The 19,651-nt window shown below is 49.0% G+C and overlaps 1 protein-coding gene across 1 annotated transcript in view; it reads right to left on the reverse strand.

Annotated features, from left to right (window-relative positions):
• Positions 1-3,220: 3,220 nt before the first annotated feature.
• Scara5 (scavenger receptor class A member 5) overlaps positions 3,221-19,651 on the reverse strand; it is a 101,560-nt gene continuing 85,129 nt past the window's right edge. The window contains exons 8-9 of the mRNA XM_052191165.1: positions 10,580-10,774; positions 3,221-5,282 (exon numbers count right to left, since the gene is read on the reverse strand). Coding sequence (XP_052047125.1) covers positions 5,146-5,282; positions 10,580-10,774 — 332 coding nt within the window. The 3' untranslated portion in view covers positions 3,221-5,145. The remainder of the gene's footprint in view (positions 5,283-10,579; positions 10,775-19,651) is intronic.

Raw genomic sequence — 19,651 nt, forward strand, 5'->3', positions numbered from 1 at the left:
GTTAGCATGACCTTTATTATTTTACCATCAATGTCAGTGAAGAAAATTGGGGCAGGAGTTTGAGAAACTTGTCCAAAAATATGTGCACGTTTGTCTATTGGAAGTGGGTGTGTTTGACTTCTAGGCAGTGGGGAAGGCAAGAAATGGTGGTGGGTGCTGCCTTCCTCCAGGGTCTTGATCACATAGATGGAGTGGCTACGATATCTATAGGGAGGGAGAGAAGGAAGGAAGGAAAGAAAAGAGGAGGGAGGGAGGATGAAGGGAGGACAGCTACCATCCAGGCTTTAGGAAAGAGGAGGGAAAATATACTTCCTTGAGGGATTTCCAGAAACGTGTTGATTTTTAGCCCACTGCAGTGGCCTGCAGCAAACTCGGGGCATAAGGACATCAATGAGCAGCCACCTAGGAGCATCTAGGGCTGTGGAGCCCAGACCTCTCCTCACAGGCTGCTGTGGCTCTGTGCTGGAACACTCCTGCCTGTTGTTAGAATGGTAAGAGGAGATGCACCTGAGTCTCGAGGCTAGGGGCTGAAGATTCTATCGATCTTGGTGGAAGGATAAGGGAAGTTTTGGGGATGGGAACAAATGTCTTGTGTACATTTTAGCAAAATTGTTTCTGTTAGCTTGTGGCTTTGCCTCCCATGGCATGTAGTATAAAGGGCTATGAGAAATACACTCGCTGCCAAGAAGCCCTCCCATGCCTGTCTCTTGCCTCTTTTTTCTATCTTTCCTATAATTAGCCTCGATCCCCCCTCATAGGACTGTTTGACTTCATTCAGGACTGGTAGAGTGGCCTTGGTATCTCTTCAGAGAAATAGAAACTCTGAGATAGACATTGGTACCAGGCACTGGGGTATTGTTGTGATAGGCCTGACCATGATTTTGTTTGGAGGAATGTGGACTTTGTAACTTTGGATCAGAAAAGCAGTTGAACACTTAACGTGGGCCTCAATGGCCTTCATTGTAGTATGAACGTGGAAGACAGTGTTTACTGAGGTAATTTGAACTGTGGAGGTCCAGCTCGTGAGGTTTCAGAGAAGAATTTTATTATGTTGCCTAGAGGCTGGTCTTTTGGTGAAGAATGTGGCTGCTTTCTGCCTTTGTCAAAAAAAGAACCCAAAACTCTGCCTGAGGCTCAATTGAAGAGTTCTGGTTTAACAGCTTTGTTGGAGGACATTTTCCAAAACAAACCTAGCATCGACTGTGTAGTGTGACTATTAGTGCCTAGTCTCATGCAGATCTATAATGAAAAGGAGCAAGAAGAGGAAGGAGACATACCAACTGCACAGTAGGAGAAAAGGAGTCCCAGGAAGTGTGAGCAGACTGCAGAAAAACCTGACGCCAAGTGGAGTAAAGAGAGAGGTGACCTCAGAGCAAGACCCCGTCCAGCAAAGCTTCCAATGTGTGGGAAGAAACTAAAGAAAAGTGAAAAGAAATTAAAGAAAAGTTTGGGACCAGGTGGGGTGGTGCACACATTTAATCCCAGCACTTGGAAGGCAGAGGATCTCTAAGTTCTAGGCCAGCCTGGTCTACAGAGTGAGCTCCAGGACAGCCAAGCTTAGGCAATGAAGGAAACCATCTGTCTTAGTCAGGGTTTCTATTCCTGTACAAACATCATGACCAAGAAGCACATTGGGGAGGAAAGGATTCATTCAGCTTACACTTTCCACATTGCTGTTCATTACCAAAGGAAGTCAGGACTGGAACTCAAGCAGGTCAGGCAGCAGGAGCTGATGCAGAGGCCATGGAGGGATGTTCCTTACTTCCCCTGGCTTGCTCAGCCTGCTCTCTTATAGAACCCAGGACTACCAGCCCAGGGATGGCACCACCCACAAGGGGCCCTCCCACCCTTGATCACTAATTGCGAAATGCCTTCCAGCTGGATCTCATGGAGGCACTTCCTCAAGGGAGGCTCCTTTTTCTGTGATAACTCCATCCTGTGCCAAGGTGACACACAAAACCAGCCAATAAATACACCATTAAAAACAGAAAGTTGTCAAAAATGTATCTGAAGAAAGAGCCGTGTTCCAGCCTCAGCAAGCAGCAGAACCTGACAGCTTCACCCATGAGGCTCTGGATATGGAGTCAGGGATACAAGAAAGGGGTTAAGGAATCTCCCTTCAGCACTAAGGAAAGCCACTGAGGCCAGGCATGTGGCAGGAGTGCCTAGAGAGGCCACTGTGTGAGGCTGTGAAGAGGAAGACTTGGAGACCCCAAGAGATTAGAGATGCCAGAGTCACAGGATACCTCCTGTCAAACAGAGCTGCTAACAGGCAGTGAAACCAGCCTGAGAGAGAGAGAGAGAGAGAGAGAGAGAGAGAGAGAGAGAGAGAGAGAGAGAGAGAGAGAAGTGTGTTGCAGTCAACAAAGCTGCCTGTGGATCCAGAGGTAGAACTCTCAGCTGCCTCTCCAGCACTATGTCTGCCTGTGTGTTGCCATGCTTGCTAATACTGGACCAAGCTCTGAAACTGTAAGCCAGCCCCGATGAAAGGTTTTCCTTTATAAGAGTTGCACTAGTCATGGTGTCTCTTCTCAGTCATAAAACTCTAACTAAGACACTTTTCTTGGGTCAGGTACAAACACGGGCACTTTCTTTTGGGTAAGATCAAGTGCAGTTCAAAACCATTCTCTCATGAACGGGTCCCAGGTGCTGTTCTGTTGCTTGGAAGCGCCCAATCAGGCTTAACTGGTGTGGTCCTGCTGCAAGTTGAGTGTACCCTCCCCCTCCCCATGCACACGCATGTATTGGATCCTTGGTTCCTCAATGTGGCAGTTTGAGGAGGTGTCTGGGTGACAGGGGTGGGGTCCTCATGGATGGTGGTGGTTCTAGTTTGTTCTAAAGCAAGCCCTCCCGCATGATTGTCTCTATTGTTCAGACTCCTTGTCTTCTTCCTTCTGCCTCAAGTTGAAGCAGCACAAGTCCATTGACAGATACGGCTGCCCAGTTTTGGGTTTATAGATAAACCTGGTTCCTTTAAAAATCTACCTCACCTCAGGTATTTTGTTATGGCAACAGATAACAGACTAAGATGTGTTCTCTCCCATAATCAGTCTAGACATGTGTGTTGGATGTCTTCTGAAAAACACAGAGCTGGCTTTCCATGGGCAGCACATGCTAACAACTCTCCCTGGAAAGACTGCGGTTTCCAGCTCTCTCCACAGTCTCCTGGGTTTTTTGTGAGAAAGGATATGATGGACCACTTATCAGCGACACCTTTTTCCAAATGTTTGCTTTATTGAGATTCTTTCTTACAAAACATCTGAAGTGTTTTAGGCCTAGTTTTCATTAGTCCCTGAAATACAGGCCGTGGTCGTTTCCATGCCCTCATAGGTAGGTCTGTAAACTAGCCGACTTTTATTTTTATGGTTAAAATACTTTTCAACATTTCTTTTATAGACATAAAACCAAACTTGTGTTTCCTCCATGTAAAGACCAAGTGAGAAAGTAGGCGTAACTGGTTCTCTCCCACAATTCTCAAAGGGATGTTTAGGCACTTTTAAAATACCTTTCTAAAAAATATAGCCTTTAGCATATCTTTTAAAACATAACCTTGTGACACGCTGAGCAATGTAATAGGAGTGCTACGCTTGTACAGGTATACATACATCAGCGCTGGAAGGAAATGCATGAGTGCATGCATGTTATGTAAACATAACAGTTGGTCAGATCATGAGAACAGTAGTGAGTAACACAGATTGCAAGCAAGAATGACCAAGATGGTATACTGGCTGAGTGGTCAGTCAGGATCTTTGGGGCAACTACATCTGGAGGTACTTAGGTCTTGACCCCGAGCAGGATAATGCTCACCTCATAGGATATGTGATTGTGTCTGTGACTCTACGATAGCCAGACAGGCCTGCACTCAGTTGCTGCCCTGTAGCTCCCCAGTTCTAGAACACATGTACAGTCTAGTTTAACCTCCTCCCTGGGTCAAGAGCAGATTATGTTCTCTTTGTAAGTAGGAGGGAAGTGTAACTCAAAGGCTTGAAGAGTCCCAAGGCCTCTCATTTCCAATGGGAAGACTATAAGAATGTCATACTTCTTTCTACCCTTTAGGGGGTTATCAGGATTGCATTCCTTGGATCACAGGATTCTATCTAGAAGGGCCCAGAAGGTGCAATGTCACCAACAACCCTGAGACACAGTCTCTAATGACTAATGGGCTCAGGTTAATGTGGATAGCACCCTTCAAATCAGTCATCCCTGTGTACGCTTGACTTAGAAACCCATTATGTCTGATCTTATACAGGCTTGCTGTAGGATTTGGGGCATACAACCTTCTAATAAGCAATGTCTATAGCCAAAGCTTGTTGCTCGGGCCCAACAAGGGCACACTAAGATTCATGTGGGAACCTGGTCTCAGTCTTGGTCATTCTTGGTCTTCTAACTTGGCAGCCAGATGAACAGATCAGATGAGCACTCCCAGGAGCAGGGCCCTGCCCTGAGGGACATGCCTTGTATTATTAGCACAGCAATATGGATAAGTGATTCCAGCACCCAAGATAGGATGGAGTACAGCATGGTAATTATTCCCCTCCCTTCCCAGCTCCAGCTGGGCTCTTCAGGTGCCTGCTATTTTCTTATGTCTCCTATAGCTTGCTTCTCCACTGTCCCTTCCTCAAACTAACATATAGTGTGGAGAAGCAGAGGAAAAGAGGGGAAACAGAGTCATTGAGGGTTTCTACTTGCTGGGGAGGTGGATGGTGAAAGTGTGGGATTTGGGAATTATCTGCAAAGTAAATGACCCATAACACCTCCCACCTCCATTGCTGTTCTTGCCTGTGACATCATATCAGCATCCATATGTAGCCAAGAGACCAAAGGAAATATGGATCCCCGGACCCTTATGAATCGTCTCAGATAGCTGAACATATTGCTAGTTCAGTTGACCAGGGCTCCCCATGTAGAAACCTTGGTGGAAAGGAAAGACAATGTAGGTCCCACTGAGCACTTTGGAGGAGTCGTCTGCAAGGAGAGTGACACCAGATCACCTTGGAACCAGAGTAGGGCCAACTGGCAGCAAGGGTGGGGTGGTGTTGGATCGGGAACGAGCCATGGTTAGGTGGCTCCAAGAAAGTCCCCCTACCCCAGAGACACAGGAATGTGGCTTGATAGCAGTGCCCTGGCCTTGGGCTGTGGCCACCTTCAGAGGGTAGTACAAGTCACCCCAGCGTCCTCAGCATGCCCGCAGTTTGTCACCCCCCATTTGGAGAACTGGCAGTGGAAGATGGAGGTCTCGGTTCCCTTGCAGTTCACATCGTCCATCCAAATCCTCCCTGTGCCTGTGAAGAGAGGCAAACACAACATCTTAGCAGCATTTGGAAGCAGGAAGGAGGAGAAAAGGGATATGCCTGTAAATGACATGGCCATGCCCTGGCTGTCCCTCGGGTGCTTCTCAAATCTGTCGGCAGCCATCTTCCCTCTCCACTCTACTCAGAATGCATCCTTCATTATGAGCTTAGCTTCCTGTAGTTAGAGTAACAACAACAGGGACTATTGGTGCTTGTCTCTTCTATGAATCAGGCTTCTTTCAGATATGAGCCTCTATAAGTCCTTACCATTATGCTTTGGGGTAGACAGTAAGAAACACATTCTTAACCGCTGAGATGGCTCAGCGGTTAAGAGCACTGACTGCTCTTCCAGAGGTCCTGAGTTCAATTCCCAGCAACCATATGGTGGCTCACAACCATCTGTAATGGGATCTGATGCCCTCTTCTGGTATGTTTGAAGACAGCTACAGTGTACTCATGTAAATAAAATAAATAAATCTTAAAAAAGGATTAAGAAACACATTCTGTAAATGAGAAAACTTCTGCTCAGAGAGCAATTGGTACCAGATTACACCGTTTATAACTAGTAGAGACTAATTTCAAAGTCAACTCTTGCAGCCTACCCACCTATCCCCAGGCTCACACTTGATAGCCGACTGCCTGCCACCGAGATATAGTATCTTGAAGCTTTTATGAATGGGCAATTTGACAAGGTCTAATCAGAAGGGTAATGTCAGACAGATTCTGGATTATCCTGTGGTCCAGAACTGATTTCGTTAGTAGCAAATTACTACATGATCCCATTCTGTGAGCCCAAGACCACGGTACTAGAAATATAAAGGATTCCCAAATTTGACTTTATAGTCAGTCATCCTCCAACCATAAGTCCTTAGGTTAGACCCTCAAACACTGAGTCCCTAAGACTTGCAGCCAGCCTTGTTCGCTGAGCTGTAATGGGTCAACCTGCTGGTCTGAAGGTGGCCATACATGGAGATCCTGGGGCTCTCTGTTTGGGGTCACTGTGGAACCTTTAAGAGGCAGGGCCTATTTAGCCAAAGGAAGAAGATCAGTAAAGGGTAGACTTTGAAAGTTACACCCACTCCAGCCTAATGTGTCTTCTTCCTAGTTCACTAGACTGGAAGAGGCCACCTCCCACTAGTAGCATTGTCACCATGCCTTCCCTGCCAGGATGCTAACCATGTGCTAAAACAAATCTTTCTTTCCTTGAGTTATGTTTTGGTCACAGTAATAAAAAATAATGAATACCACAAAGAAGCATAAAGTAAAAGGTCCAGGGTCTTAACCCAGACTCTAGCGTTACTGGTATTTCACTTCGCATTAGTGAACTGGAGGTTTATGTATTGGTGAGGGCTATGGTATCCATGAAAGCCTACAGGAGAGGTAGCTGAGTGATTAGACCCATAACCGATCACACTGTATTTTCCTCCACAGCCTGATGACCCCTCTCTTTTTAGTGGAATCACTGAGACTTCGAAAATCTTCAGCTCGGTCATTCACTCTAGATCTGCCCTGTGATATCCCTTTACCAAGAGCTCAAGGGACCACCTGAGCCACTGTGCTATTGACTAAACCAGCTTCCTGAATCAAGCCACTTAGACATGTTCCATGGAGATTCTCAGGGTCTCCTCTCACAGGATTGCCACGCAGTGAGGCAAGGACAGACCGAGGAGGAGAGGCCTCCTTCCGCTGTCTGCCTGGACCCTGTGTTTGCCACAGCCCCTCCCTGGCTCCTACACAATAAGCCCTTTGAGGGACAGCAATAACTTGCAGATTAAACATCTCCTGGAAAACACATCACTTCACAAATTACCCAGGAGAAGGCAGCAGGCCCAAGAGCTCCATTGGATTAGTCACACCCAAAGCAAATAAAGGGAACTAACAAATAAAGAACAGGCCTAAGGCTGCCCATCCCAAATGCGTTTGCAGGATGTGGACACTGTAAGAGCAGCCCGGGGTTCCACCAGGATGGGCTGCTGTCCAGCCTCTGGAAGGACAATAGGCTTGGAGCAGGGTCATCTCACAAGCAGCCCTCCCCCCACCCCTGAAACCGCCATTCTTACACATGTGTGGGGGCATTGCTAAGGGAGCTGCAGATATCTATGCCCCGCACCCCATGTCACAGAAGCCAGTGCTCTGAAGATACCAGGTATTTGTCCTCTGGATTAGAACAGTCCTCTGCCTACACAAGGAGAGGTCCCAATACTAGCCTGAGAACTCGTTAGGAAATTATTTTGTCCTGGGTGATCCAGGACAAAATATATGTAGGTCTGAGGAAACCTGCTCAGGCTAGGTCAGCTCCACTCTGGCTGTCCCTCTTGAAGTGCACAACACAGTCCTGTAGCTGCTTATATTACGAATGCTAATTGGGTCCCCCAAGAACAGTTCGCACAAGAGGGTCTGCACAAAGCTTCTGGGAACCTGCCCTCAGTTAATTCTGATTGGTAAATAAAGATGCCAGAAGCCAATTGTTGGGGAGAAGAGAGCGAGAGAGAGAGAGAGAGAGAGAGAGAGAGAGAGAGAGAGACAGAGAGACAGAGAGACAGAGACAGAGAGACAGAGACAGAGAGAGAGAGAGAGGAGAGAGAGAGAAGAGAGAGAAGAGAGAGGAGAGAGAGAGGAAAGAGAGAGAAGAGAGGAAAGAGAGGAGAGAGACGAGAGAGGAGAGAGAGAGAGGAAAGAGAGAGAGAAGTGGAGGTGGGGAGGGTAAAGGGGGGGGGGGACAGATTTTCTGTGCTTGAGACCTTGAGGAAGGAGGAGAGAAAGACCTGCCATGCTTTAGAAAAGTGTGGAGAGAGGAGAGACCCAGAGGCCACCATGGGGTAGAGACACAAGGAGAGCACCCTGGGCTCTGGGCCAAGAAAGCATGGCCCAGAGGGCTGTCCAATTGGGTCTAGAGCATGGCCGAGATGGAACACAGAAATTAGTAAGTAGTAACTCAGAATTGTCAGTGGGAGGTAGATTCTAGCAGCATGGAGGCTAGGCAGTCTAGCTAATGTGCTGCTTATGGCATATTAAAATATAAAGACTGTGTGTGTGTGTGTGTGTGTGTGTCTTTCATTTGGAAACATAAACCACTGTGTTCCATCTCGGCTGCTCCATGCCAGGGCATTTATTAAAATGTTAATACTGCACAGTCCCCAGTGTTTAAAAAAAAAAAAAAAAGATCAGCACAGCACCCCCTGGTGGACAGATGAGAAAACGGCACAGGAGGCACTCTTCATGGGGTAAGATGGACACATCACTAGGTTGGAGGTGACCATTCATTCATTCATCAGATAATCCTGAGGGCCTGCTCAACATCCGGCACTCTCCCGCATAGTTACAATCCCACAATGAACAACACAGATGCCAGACACCTGCACAGAATGCCACAGGAGCTAAAGTGTATGTTCATTGTGAGCTGAGGTATGGGAGGGCCTGGTAAGCTCCTTCCAGGAGACAAAACAGAACTGCCTTTTAGATGATGGGAAAAGATAGCATACAGAGTCAGGGTGACAGGGAACACCATCAGGTGGCCTCAGAAGCACACTAGATCCCCGAGATAGAAGCACCCTGGGACAAGTGAGGAATGACAGGAAGTAGCACAAGAAGGGCTTTAGTTAGGGCTTTGTAGTAGTGGTGAGTATTTAAAATCCGTTCACTTGAGCGAGCTGAAGCAGGAGGATTGCAAGTTAGAGGGTAGCCTGAGAGACACAGTGAGCCCAAGGCCAGCCTGAGCTATATGTGAGATTCTGTCTCAAAGAACAATTGCTGGGAGGGATTAAAAGGAAGGCTAACTCGATCCGAAGAGCAATAAAGGCCCACCTAAGTTTCAGGAAGGGCTTAACACAAACTATTGCTCATTGAAGACAGATTGCTGGCAGCTATAGAAGGCAGGCCCAGGAACCAACCCGCAGGTTGTAGTGACAGCCCAAATGACAGCGGTTCATAAAAGCTCAGGGATGCACTCAGGCCCCTTGGACTGGCACCCACCTTCACTCAATAGGCAGCAGATAGAGATGGGCAATGGTGCCTGCACCGTGCTTACTGCTTGACACACGCAACCTCATGCTAACTGCTTCACACACACAACCTCATGCTAACTGCTTGACACATGCAACCTCATCTAACATTGACAGCTCGTCTGTAAAGGAGAAAGATTTGATGCTGAGTTAAGAAATCTGCTCAAGGATGCCACTGGATTCAAACACAGGAGTCAGACTCCAGAGTTTCCATCCTGAGCATTCACTGCTCTGATGAATACTGTAAGGTGGATCAGAGAGGAAGAAGGCAGGGGGAGACAGATTCAAAAGACCCTGGAGGGGTGGGCATAGATAGAATTTGTAAGACTTGGGGGTGGACAGTTAAGAAGTTGGTGATAGGATGGAAATGCCCAGGGTTTGGTTTAGATGGAAATCTAACACAAAATGGTGCTGTAGGCTTGATAGAGGTAAAGGATTTGATGGGAAGAAAATGTGGCCCATTTCACAGGTGCAGGCTGTGTCTGTGTGGTTCTATCAAGGAGGTAACTGGATTCTGAGAAGTCTGAGGATCAAGGGAATATTTCAGGGTAGAGAGAATGATCTGGGCCATGATTGAAGCCTCAGGAGTAGAGATGGGCTCCAGGGACAGCCTCAAGGGAGGAGAGGAAGTGGAGGAGGAGGAGGAAGAAGAAGAGGAAGAGGAGGAGAGGGAGGAAGAGGAGAAGGAACTACCCACCCTCTTTCCTCATGTCACACTAGCAGCCCCTGTAACTATTTTGGCTCAGGAATAGAAAGCCTAAGCTCTGGGTGAGATGGTGGGCTTGTCTGGCACCAACTCCACAACCCCAAAGCACCTTTGGTGGGCGACTGTCACTCACGGATCAGCAGACTACCTGATGGCTGAGGGTGATATGATCACAACAGTTGGTTGGCAGCATATTAGATCCCAGGGGTCTAGGCTGGGAAGCATCCCAGACTCTGTAAGCACAGTTCCCAGACAAGAACACCAAGACAATGGAGAGGGGCCAGGGGCAAGTGCACACAGCTGAGGAACAGGGTACACTGAACAGATGGGGAGACGTTCTCAGACCCACACGTTGAGAACTGTTGTTTTGGGTTCAAGTCCACTTAAGTTTCTTCCTGCTCAAGTTCTATAGAGAGGGAATGTTTGTAAGTATGAGGTGTGTACTGAGAACAGGAGTGAGGGATCAGTGTCCCCAGAGCACAGTCGGCCTGTGTGAGTTGTTTCACATGAAGGTGACACAGGTTTTGGGGAAGAAGGCCAGGCCATGTTGTCCGATCGGTACCTTACCTCACCATCCTTACCTTGCCCAAAACGAGCTGTCCGGTACACCTCCTCAACACCATGGAAACCCAGCATGCGGCACACTACATCTCCATCCTTCTTGTCCCAGCCATCATCACACACTGTGCCCCAGCGGCGATCATGGAACACCTCCACTCGGCCTTGGTGTGGGCCAGAGCCATTCACTAGGCGAATCATTGTGAAATCCATGTCCCCTGCCGGGAGAGTCATCATTACTATCTGTCCCTGGGCACCCAGGACCTGACCCAGCCTCCTGAATGAGTATGCTTCCACACAGGGAAGAGACAGCTAGGGCTGAAACCACGCCGAGGCCACATGTGTCACGCCAGCTAGTTTGTTTTGTTTTGCTTTGTTCTGAGACGGGGTCTCCCACAGCCCGGCTGCCCCCATCCCTCGTGCGCTAATGCTTGGATTATGGCTATATGTCGCCATGTCTGGCTTTCTTCTTGCTGTCAGCTTTCTTCTTACCAACTGATTTCTAAAAAGAGTTTTAAGTTCACAACAAAACTGGCTACAACATCTCTTCTCCTCAGTGTTCGGTGAGTTTTCTCCATGACCAGGCAGCCAGCCAGGCCTGGCAGTTACTGAAAACCCAGCTCCTGCTGGCACTCAGGGAGAACACGGGAGCCCTGAAGAGGAAGCTGGGGTGGGAAGGTAGAACCCAGAAGCCAAGTGTGACAAAGGAAACTCCCTGGGGACGGTTAGGAGGGAATGGTGACATCAAAATAGATCAGAGGTTTGACCTCAGATTGGCTACGGGTTCCCCAGACCTGCCTTGCCTCTGGTCAATACCAGGTCACTTGAGAGTATGTGTGTGGTGCTTGCCATGGGGCTGAGAGCAGAAGCCTCCGTGTGAGGTCAGAGGAGGCAGGGGGAAGCTACGGGTTCCAGAGCAGGTCAGGCAGCATCGAGGATCAGGTCAGAGCAAGAGCAAGAGATGGAATGTTGCAAGTATTGTGAGGCTGGTGTTCAGAGAGTCCCTGGCTTATTCTGTTCCCTTTATCACAAATGAGCAAGCATCGGTTAGAGTAGAGTGGACACACACAGGAGTTAGGGATATGCCTCTAGGAAGCTGACACTAGGAGTGGGGGGTTGGCAAAAGCCTGGGAAACAATTAGTAAAGCCATCTGTCATGGTACACATCTGCAGTCCCAGCACCTGGCAGGCTGACTTAGGAGTATCATTAGTTCATAGGCCAGCTTGGGCCATACTGTAAGACCCTGTTTCAATACATGGATTCTCAAATAGTAATACATGTATAGATAGGGACAGAAGACTGGAGTAGGTGGTGGGGAAGGCATCACTTAGAAATGTAGATGAGGAAGTGGGTAGAGATGCCACTTGAAGGATGAGCAAGAGAGAGTGAAGGGAGAGGCCATCTTGGGAGCTAGGCAAGGAGGGGAGTAAAGGAAGGCACCATAATGGAAGTTAGACCAGGAAAGAAGGTGGAAGGTCAGGAAAGGTGGCATCTAGGAAGGGTGGGTCAAGTAGAGTGTACCGAGCGAAGGGAGACACCATACTGGAACTAGACAAGGAAGAGAGTTGAAAGTGGGAAGAGGCACCATCCCAGAGATGTGGCTGAGGAAGGGAAAGAGTGGTGGGTGAGGAGACGGGAGGAAGGGTGTGGCAATGGGAAGCCCCTCATGCATATGCACCGTCCCAGGCTCCTCTAGGCCTCACACACAGTGTCTCCTTCTCTCAGACGACCTATGCTAGTCCCACATCTGGCTTTGCTCTAGACATATTTATCCCTTCATAATATAATTGCCTTACTTTCTCAGGTGATCCCATTTTATTGTACAGTGACAGTGACACTGGGGTATCCACTGTGTTTAAGATGAAGGTATCCAGGTGAACACACAACTCAGAGGCCAGGGTTTTGGTGAGGGAGCTGAGTGGAGGTCCACCATCAGCGACTCTGGAGGCACCAATTCACATAATACATTACTGCTCCACAATTACCCAATGGCTTTCCATGAGCCTGTTCTAGGTTCTAGATTCAAAACTCAGATTGCAGCACAACAAGTCCGCTCTCTTCTTGAGAAAACAGGAGTGTGGCCTGTCTTGGATTTTGGTGGATACTAAGAACATTTGGAAAATGTCATCTAGATGGTGACATGTTGAAATTCTCAGCAGGTCTCAAAGTATACAGAAGTGACAGAAGAGTATTTAGATGCAGGGCAATTTTACGACTTTGGAAACGTGGTCACCAAAATGATGGGAGACATAACACCGTCTTCAAAGATGTTACCCATGGCCTATGCACCACACAGACTCATGGGTCCATAGTAGGGTGTTCCTCTCAGCTAGCACCACACTCATCCAGGGATTAAATAGAGACTTAGTACCTATGGGGGCGGGGATTAAACTAGAGGACACCTAGGCAGGCCTGGAAGTGTCACTCCACCCAGACCTGAGTCATTTCAAATACTAAAGAGCTTGTTCTTTGTCACTTGTACTCTCAGGGAAAAATACCACCTGCCCATAGGGGTCAGTAGATGCAGCGTGCCCCCAAAGGGTCACAGTGAATCTGAACGCTGGTTTCTGCTCTGGGACTCATCTGGACAGATGGCCCATCTCATTCTTGCCATGTCTCAAAGAATATGGCTGCAAGATGTGTTTCTTCAAATGTCTCTCCATCACACCAACACATCTCAATTCTGTTTTCAACCTTCTTATGAAATATACACTAAAATTTTCCTGGTTAAGATACCAACTGACCCAATTCAGGGACCTCAGTTCAAGAGACGGGTCCCTGAACAGTCCTTGGCCTCCCTGTGCCTGCAGAGGAACAAGTAGCTGCAGGGCAGGCCGCACATTTCCCAAGCGTGAGGGTGTGGCTACTCCCCTCCACATATCTGGGGAGTCACCACACCTTCCACTGAGAATCTGTCTCTAGCCCAGCCAGCTAGAGTGCCGTTTCTTGCTTATACGTTTGGGTTTCCTATGGATAGGTTTTCAGTTGGACTTCTTCCCACAGTTTCTGTTTCAAGGTAGAGTTTTCCGACTAAACAACCACCCATCATCCAGAAATGCTCCCAACCCACATTTAATATGTCAGCCCCAACTTAACCAGACCCAGAGCCCGAGAGGCAGCCTCAGCTAGTGCTGTGGTTTGAACACACACTGTAGGGTCCTGTGCTTGAGCACTTGGTCCCAAGCTGGTGGAACTGCTTGGAAAGTACTGAACCCTTTGGAGGTGGGACCTCTGGAGGAAGTCGGAAACAAGTCTGGCCCAGTGTCTTGTTTGCTCTCTGCTGCCTGATTACGCAGACAATGTGGCCTCTTCTGTCACCACCAGTTCCCTGCCATGGCTTGTCTGTCATGCCTTTCCATGGCTGGAAAACTCCAGTTGTTTAAGCAGTTGCCCCTCACCTGATTCATTGAGGATACGGGATGGTTATCCCAACTTGACAGTTTGTCCCCTTCTGCTCTGGGGTTGGGGATGGTGGACCCCCATAACACCTGGAGGTAGGTGGTTTCCCCTTATACTGAGAAGCCTTTAGTTACCCCAGGGCTTAGTCCAGAAGCACCACTGCTTGGGAGAAACACACAAGGAAGTCAGGACAGGGCATTAGCCCCTTGCAGTCACGTGGCCTCCTGGGGTGTCAGGCAGGGGCTCTGATCTCTGCTTTTGGCTTCCTACCTTGCTTCTCCAGCTCCTGGAAACTACCTCCTATTCCCTGGCATGCTGAACTGCCTTTGCCAATTACCCAGGCTGCTCCTGGTCCTCACCCACACTCCTGAAGAAGGTCTCAGTGTTCCCAAGTCCAATCCTGCCTCTCCAGTGAAGACGGAACGGGACACACTTGGGGTAAGGCTGTGGAGAGACAAGTGGGTCTGGACTAGGAAACTCAACATTTCCCTTGGCCATGGCTGGCAGCAGCTTAGCTGTGGACTCCAAGCACCCCATCCCATAGCGCATGGGGCTATTTTAGTTAAAAGGTGACACAATCATTGGGCTTTTCCAATCATCACAAACGACAGAGAAGCATGGAATTTGTCAGCTGGCCAAGACTTTGAGGTGACAGGAGGACCCAGAGGCCCACTGAGGTGATGTGACTTATCCAAGTCATCCCCTGTGAGTAGGGAAGCTGAGATCTGCACTGGGTGCTTAACCCTCTGGGCTGGTTCTATGAATCTGCCTCACAACCATGATGAAGCAGATGCTCAGAAAAGTCACGTTGTCGCATGTTCGTTAGAAATTCATCAGCTTCCCCCAAGTCGTATGGGTGAACCATGATGGCTGCCACACCCTTGCAGGACACGGATGTTCTGAGTGACATCAGAAGTGAGTGTGCTGCTCTGTGAGGCCGGGGTAGAAGGAAGCTAGGCACTGGAGGAAAGCCAGGAGAGTCTGCCCATGTCCTGTGCGTCACACAGTCACTTCTTGTAATATGTTGGTGCACACATTTCTATTTCCAACTTCTCACTTAGTTCTCCGTCCAGATCCACCTCTGGAACTTCCAACCACATGGCATGGTTAGAATGGATGCCAAGGGAGAGTGGGACCAGAAACACTGTCTTTCACCTTAAATCATAGGGTACCAGCAGCGGCTGGGGCCTCAGGGATTCCCAGGCTACTCCAGCTCCATGCAGAGATGAGGAAACTGGAACTGAGAAAGCTATTGTTCCTGGAAGGCCCCTTTCACAGAGCACTGTTTCTTTCTTCACTCTCAGAACTGGGTCACCCTATCCAGGGAAGCTGGTGAATGGTTCTGGAGGCCCAGGGCCTTGAGCCAGCACTCCACAGCCCAGAGGGCCCTTGCTTGAGATGGCTCTAGGAAGCTCCCAACCTCAGGCAGGCTACATGTGCCTACCCCATTTCCTTTGAAGGACAGTCCTGGACGCTCAGCACCGATTCAGGTTAGCTTTGAGGACTAAACACAGGTTTGGTAGCCAGAGCTGCATGGATGGATGGTTGTGTGTTTTCATGAGCAGCCATAACCAGAATGCTCCTGTCCAACTCTCATACCGGACCTGACAGGATACCAATAAGGGACATATGATCCCTCCTCCTCATCCTCCTCTTCCTTCTTCCTCCTCCTCTTCCTTCTTTTCTTCTTCTTCTCCTCCTCTTCCTCCTCCTCCTTTTCTTCTTCTTCTTCTTCTTCTTCTTCTTCTTCTTCTTCTTCTTCTTCTTCTTCTTCTTCTTCTTCTTCTTCTTCTTCTTCTTCTTCTCCTCCTCCTCCTCCTCCTCCTCCTCCTCCTCCTCCTCCTCTTCTTCCTCCTCCTCCTTCTCCTTCGTCGTCTTCTTCTTCTTCTTCTTCTTCTTCTTCTTCTTCTTCTTCTTCTTCTTCTTCTTCTTCTTCTTCTTCTCCTTCCTTCTCCTTCTCCTTCTTCTTCTTTTCTTCTGCCACAGTGTTGTGCAGCAATCCTAGGTCATGCCCTGCTAAACACAGCAGCCGTGGGTCTGAGGCAGCATCCCCAGGCAGCGAGGAAAGGAGCATGTTGAGAAATGAGCTGGATGGGCAGGGCCCACCAAGGCGTCCAGCGAGTGTCCCTTTGAGTCTGATACACAAGGCCGACTGCCTCTCTCTGTTGCTTCCATTGTCATTTCCTGGCCTGATCGGGGGATCAGTGACAAAAGGTGGCTCCATGCCCAAGCCCAAGCCAGGCCCCTTTGAACCCCCCACCCCCAACACACACACACACACACACACACACACACACACACACACACTTAACTGGAACTTCAACCTTGGCCTAGAAGGACCTCAAGAAGACACAGACAAATCCCTCGAAGCCTGCTTACAGGCGCTGTGGGAGTCAACAGTAAGTTCCTGGAGCAAACTTGAGGTCTCCTGATAGCGAGACCTCTGTCCTCAGCATCTCTTGAACGACAGCAGTTCACTTTGGTAAACAGCAGTTACCAAGGGCATATGAGTTCCCCTGGAGCCGGCTGCCTTCCTTCTTTTTATAACTTTACTTTCCTGGCCCCGCCAAGCCCTCCTCGGCCCCTCTTCACGTCACCTCTGTTCAAATTGAGACAGAGTACACTTCGTGTAGAATTCCTTTCCCTGTGGCAGTAGTTACTGCTGTTTGAATCTTTCCACTACCCTGTCACTAGTGCCAAGTTGACTTTGCCAATTAATGTGGTAAGACTGTGAGATCTGATAAATTGATCAAGGAGTCTGATGTGCCCACAGCCCGCGGCACTTCCTTGTTTGCGGGAAAGACCCAGCAGGTCTCTCCAAACCGCTGTATAAAAATTACAGAATCAGATTCAAGTATATAAGCTGGGAAATGGTGGGAGAGTGCAGGCAGGAGTGACAATGGCTGAGACTCAGGAATTGGAGTCACTAGGCCATGTCTGAGATGCGACACTAGACAAGCTGACCCCCTACTTACGGCAGTGTGCCCAGAGCAGCCTTGGGTTCCAGTAACCCCTTCATTCCAGGCTGTGCAAGGCTTGCTGATATGATGGGCCTTTCCCCAGGCCCCATTACTCAAAGTGACTCATGACTCCCAGAAACATCTGAAGAGAACAAAACGGGGGGGGGGGGGGAGACGGTCACACCCATCTAATGACTGATTGGTAACCTGCCTCTGAGGGCCCATGGTCCTGGCGAGTAGAAATGGGGTGCCTCTGCTTTCAGGGGCTAGGTTGGAATGTTGGCACCATTGGTCCATGCCATCTCTGGAAACATAAGTAGACTGGTCACAAAGAGAGCAACCGTGAGTGTCAAAGATGTAGAACATCCAACACCTCGGATTCCAGCAGACCAGCCAGCACATGAGTTATCTCTGGACATCTCCATGCACTGCTGAGGACAGCTGGCATAGCATCGGCCCCAGCAGAGATGGCTTACGGAAAGCGGATCTGCACAGGATCCGGGCTGCTCCCTACACTTGGGTGGGTCCCTCCTCACCTCCTCTACTCTCCCCAGTTTCTGGCTCCTCTGCATGCCAGGGCAGGGAGTTGGGGGTGAGGGGAAGGGGGCGCGCGCAGAAGCCTGGCTCCTGCTGTCAGCAACTCTGCATACTAATGTAAACTGGATGTGATTTGCTAAGCAAGGCAGTTCTGGAATGATACAGGAATTCTGCCCCATGGCCCAGGCCATTCTTGGGCGCCTCACACAGCCCTGATAAATCTAATGTGTGGGGATTCTTCTCTCAAAGCAAACACCGCTTTGCTCTTAGTCTCCTATAAATACGCCTGGAGAAGAAGCAGGGTCCCGGGGAGAGTCTGGATCTGGCTCCTGATTCCCTAAGCACCAGGTGGCAGGGGCCTTGCCTTAGGCTTTCCCCCACCCCTACCCCAGGCTCAGATCTCTGATCTTTCCACAAGCCTGACAGCTGCTGACGCAGCCTCTTTGGGAACCCACCCCAAGTCTTTCAAACCAGCATCTGGTTTCACTTCCAGGGTGCTGGCATCTCTGGCTGTCCCTGCTCCTTTACCTTGCCTGCACACCCCGTTTGGGGTTTTGTGGCTTTTACTGGGGGTAAACTGTGAAATGTCTTTCTGCTCTCAGCCTGAGCAAGTTGCTCCATCCCTCTGCCCCCAGGCAGATTTGGGAGGTCCTGAAGTGGCTGGGAGCTGCCATCTCTCAGAGCTGGGTTCCAGGCTGAAGTGGCCTTGGAACTTCCGGCATTCCTTGGTCCCATATGCCTCAGAACTGTCCCCAGACCCAACCACATCAAAGCCCTGTCCGTTGCGTATCACAGGCGGAGTTTGTAAGTGAAGCAGGAACAGCATGGAGAACAGACGTCTACCCACTGACTTCCCTGAATGCTCTGCCAAGTACTCTATATGTATATCTTACTGTCATTCACAACTACTCCATGACTTGGTTGTCATGGCTTCTCTCATTCAACAGAAGACATGGGCCCAGAACAGTCTCGTGATTTGCCCCAGGCTCACACAGCTGCTACAGGGTGCTCAGAGCAATAGCCTCTCCTTTTGCAAACAGTGTGAGTCTCAGGCCGAACACTGACGGCTACTATCTAACAGCAGCCCTGTTAGCAAGGCGCTTTCTCTCTCTTTAGTTCCCCCCCTCGGGGTCTTCAGCACTTACTGCCCTGAGCTACAGGGTCTGTGTCTTAGGCTTAAAGCCTTGCCTGACTGCACACAGGAATCAGCTTGGGGAGATTTGAAAGCCTCCAACAATACAGGGTCAGTTTTGAGCGGTCTGGGGGGTTTTGAATACTTTAAAGGTGGTCTCCATGTACAGTTAAAGCAATGTTAGAGACAGCCAGATGTGGCATCAGCTGAGCTATAAGCCCACCACCTGTCCAGCCTTGCAAGGCACATGGAGGTCACCACTCAGGGAAGCTTCCTTAACAGGTGCTCCCCATCTTTGGGAATTATTATGCTGCAGTTTTCCCTCCTGGATCGCCGTGCACCCTACCCGCCCACTAAGTTGTGAGAAGATGACAGACATTCAGCATCCAGTTGTGTCCCCATTTAGGCACTGAGACCCTGAGGTGGCAGGAAAATAGGTATAGAGAAAGAATCATTAAGATTAACATACTGAGTTAGAGAATGGTTCAGTGCTTAAGAGAACTGGCTTCGGACACTCGTTCAGAGGACCAGACTCGGTTTCCAGACCTCGTGTTGGACAGCGCACAATTGGCTGTAATTGCAGCTCCAGGGGATCTGACACCCTTTTCTTGGCCTCTGTGGACACCTGGACTCATGTGCACACACACCCACATATAAACAAACAAACAAATCAGATCTTTAGGGGGGGGGAAAGATTAAAAGAAAAAAAAACAGTTGTCAAAAGGACTGTAAAACAAAATAGAGAATGCCCAAGCAAAGTGCCGTCTGAGAAGTCTGTGCTGTATAGAGGACCGATAAAGGGTCCTCAGTGGTGATGGGAGGAGTCAGGGCTTGGAGTCTGGGATCTGTCTCAGCTTTCTAGCCCACTTCCACTCTCAGGAGTGTCTCTCTCTCCTTTAATAACTATTAATAATTATTAATTTAATAACATCACTATTCGTGGTCTAATTCTTTGTTCTAGTACAGAAGAAATTTGGACATCTTAGCTGGTACCCTCTGGACTCAGACCCAAGCTTTGACAGTGGTAGAGCAAAGTATTCGACATATTGTACATAATGGAAAAGTA

The sequence above is a fragment of the Apodemus sylvaticus genome, chromosome 8, assembly GCF_947179515.1.
Source record: "Apodemus sylvaticus chromosome 8, mApoSyl1.1, whole genome shotgun sequence".
Classification (NCBI taxonomy): Eukaryota; Metazoa; Chordata; class Mammalia; order Rodentia; family Muridae; genus Apodemus; species Apodemus sylvaticus.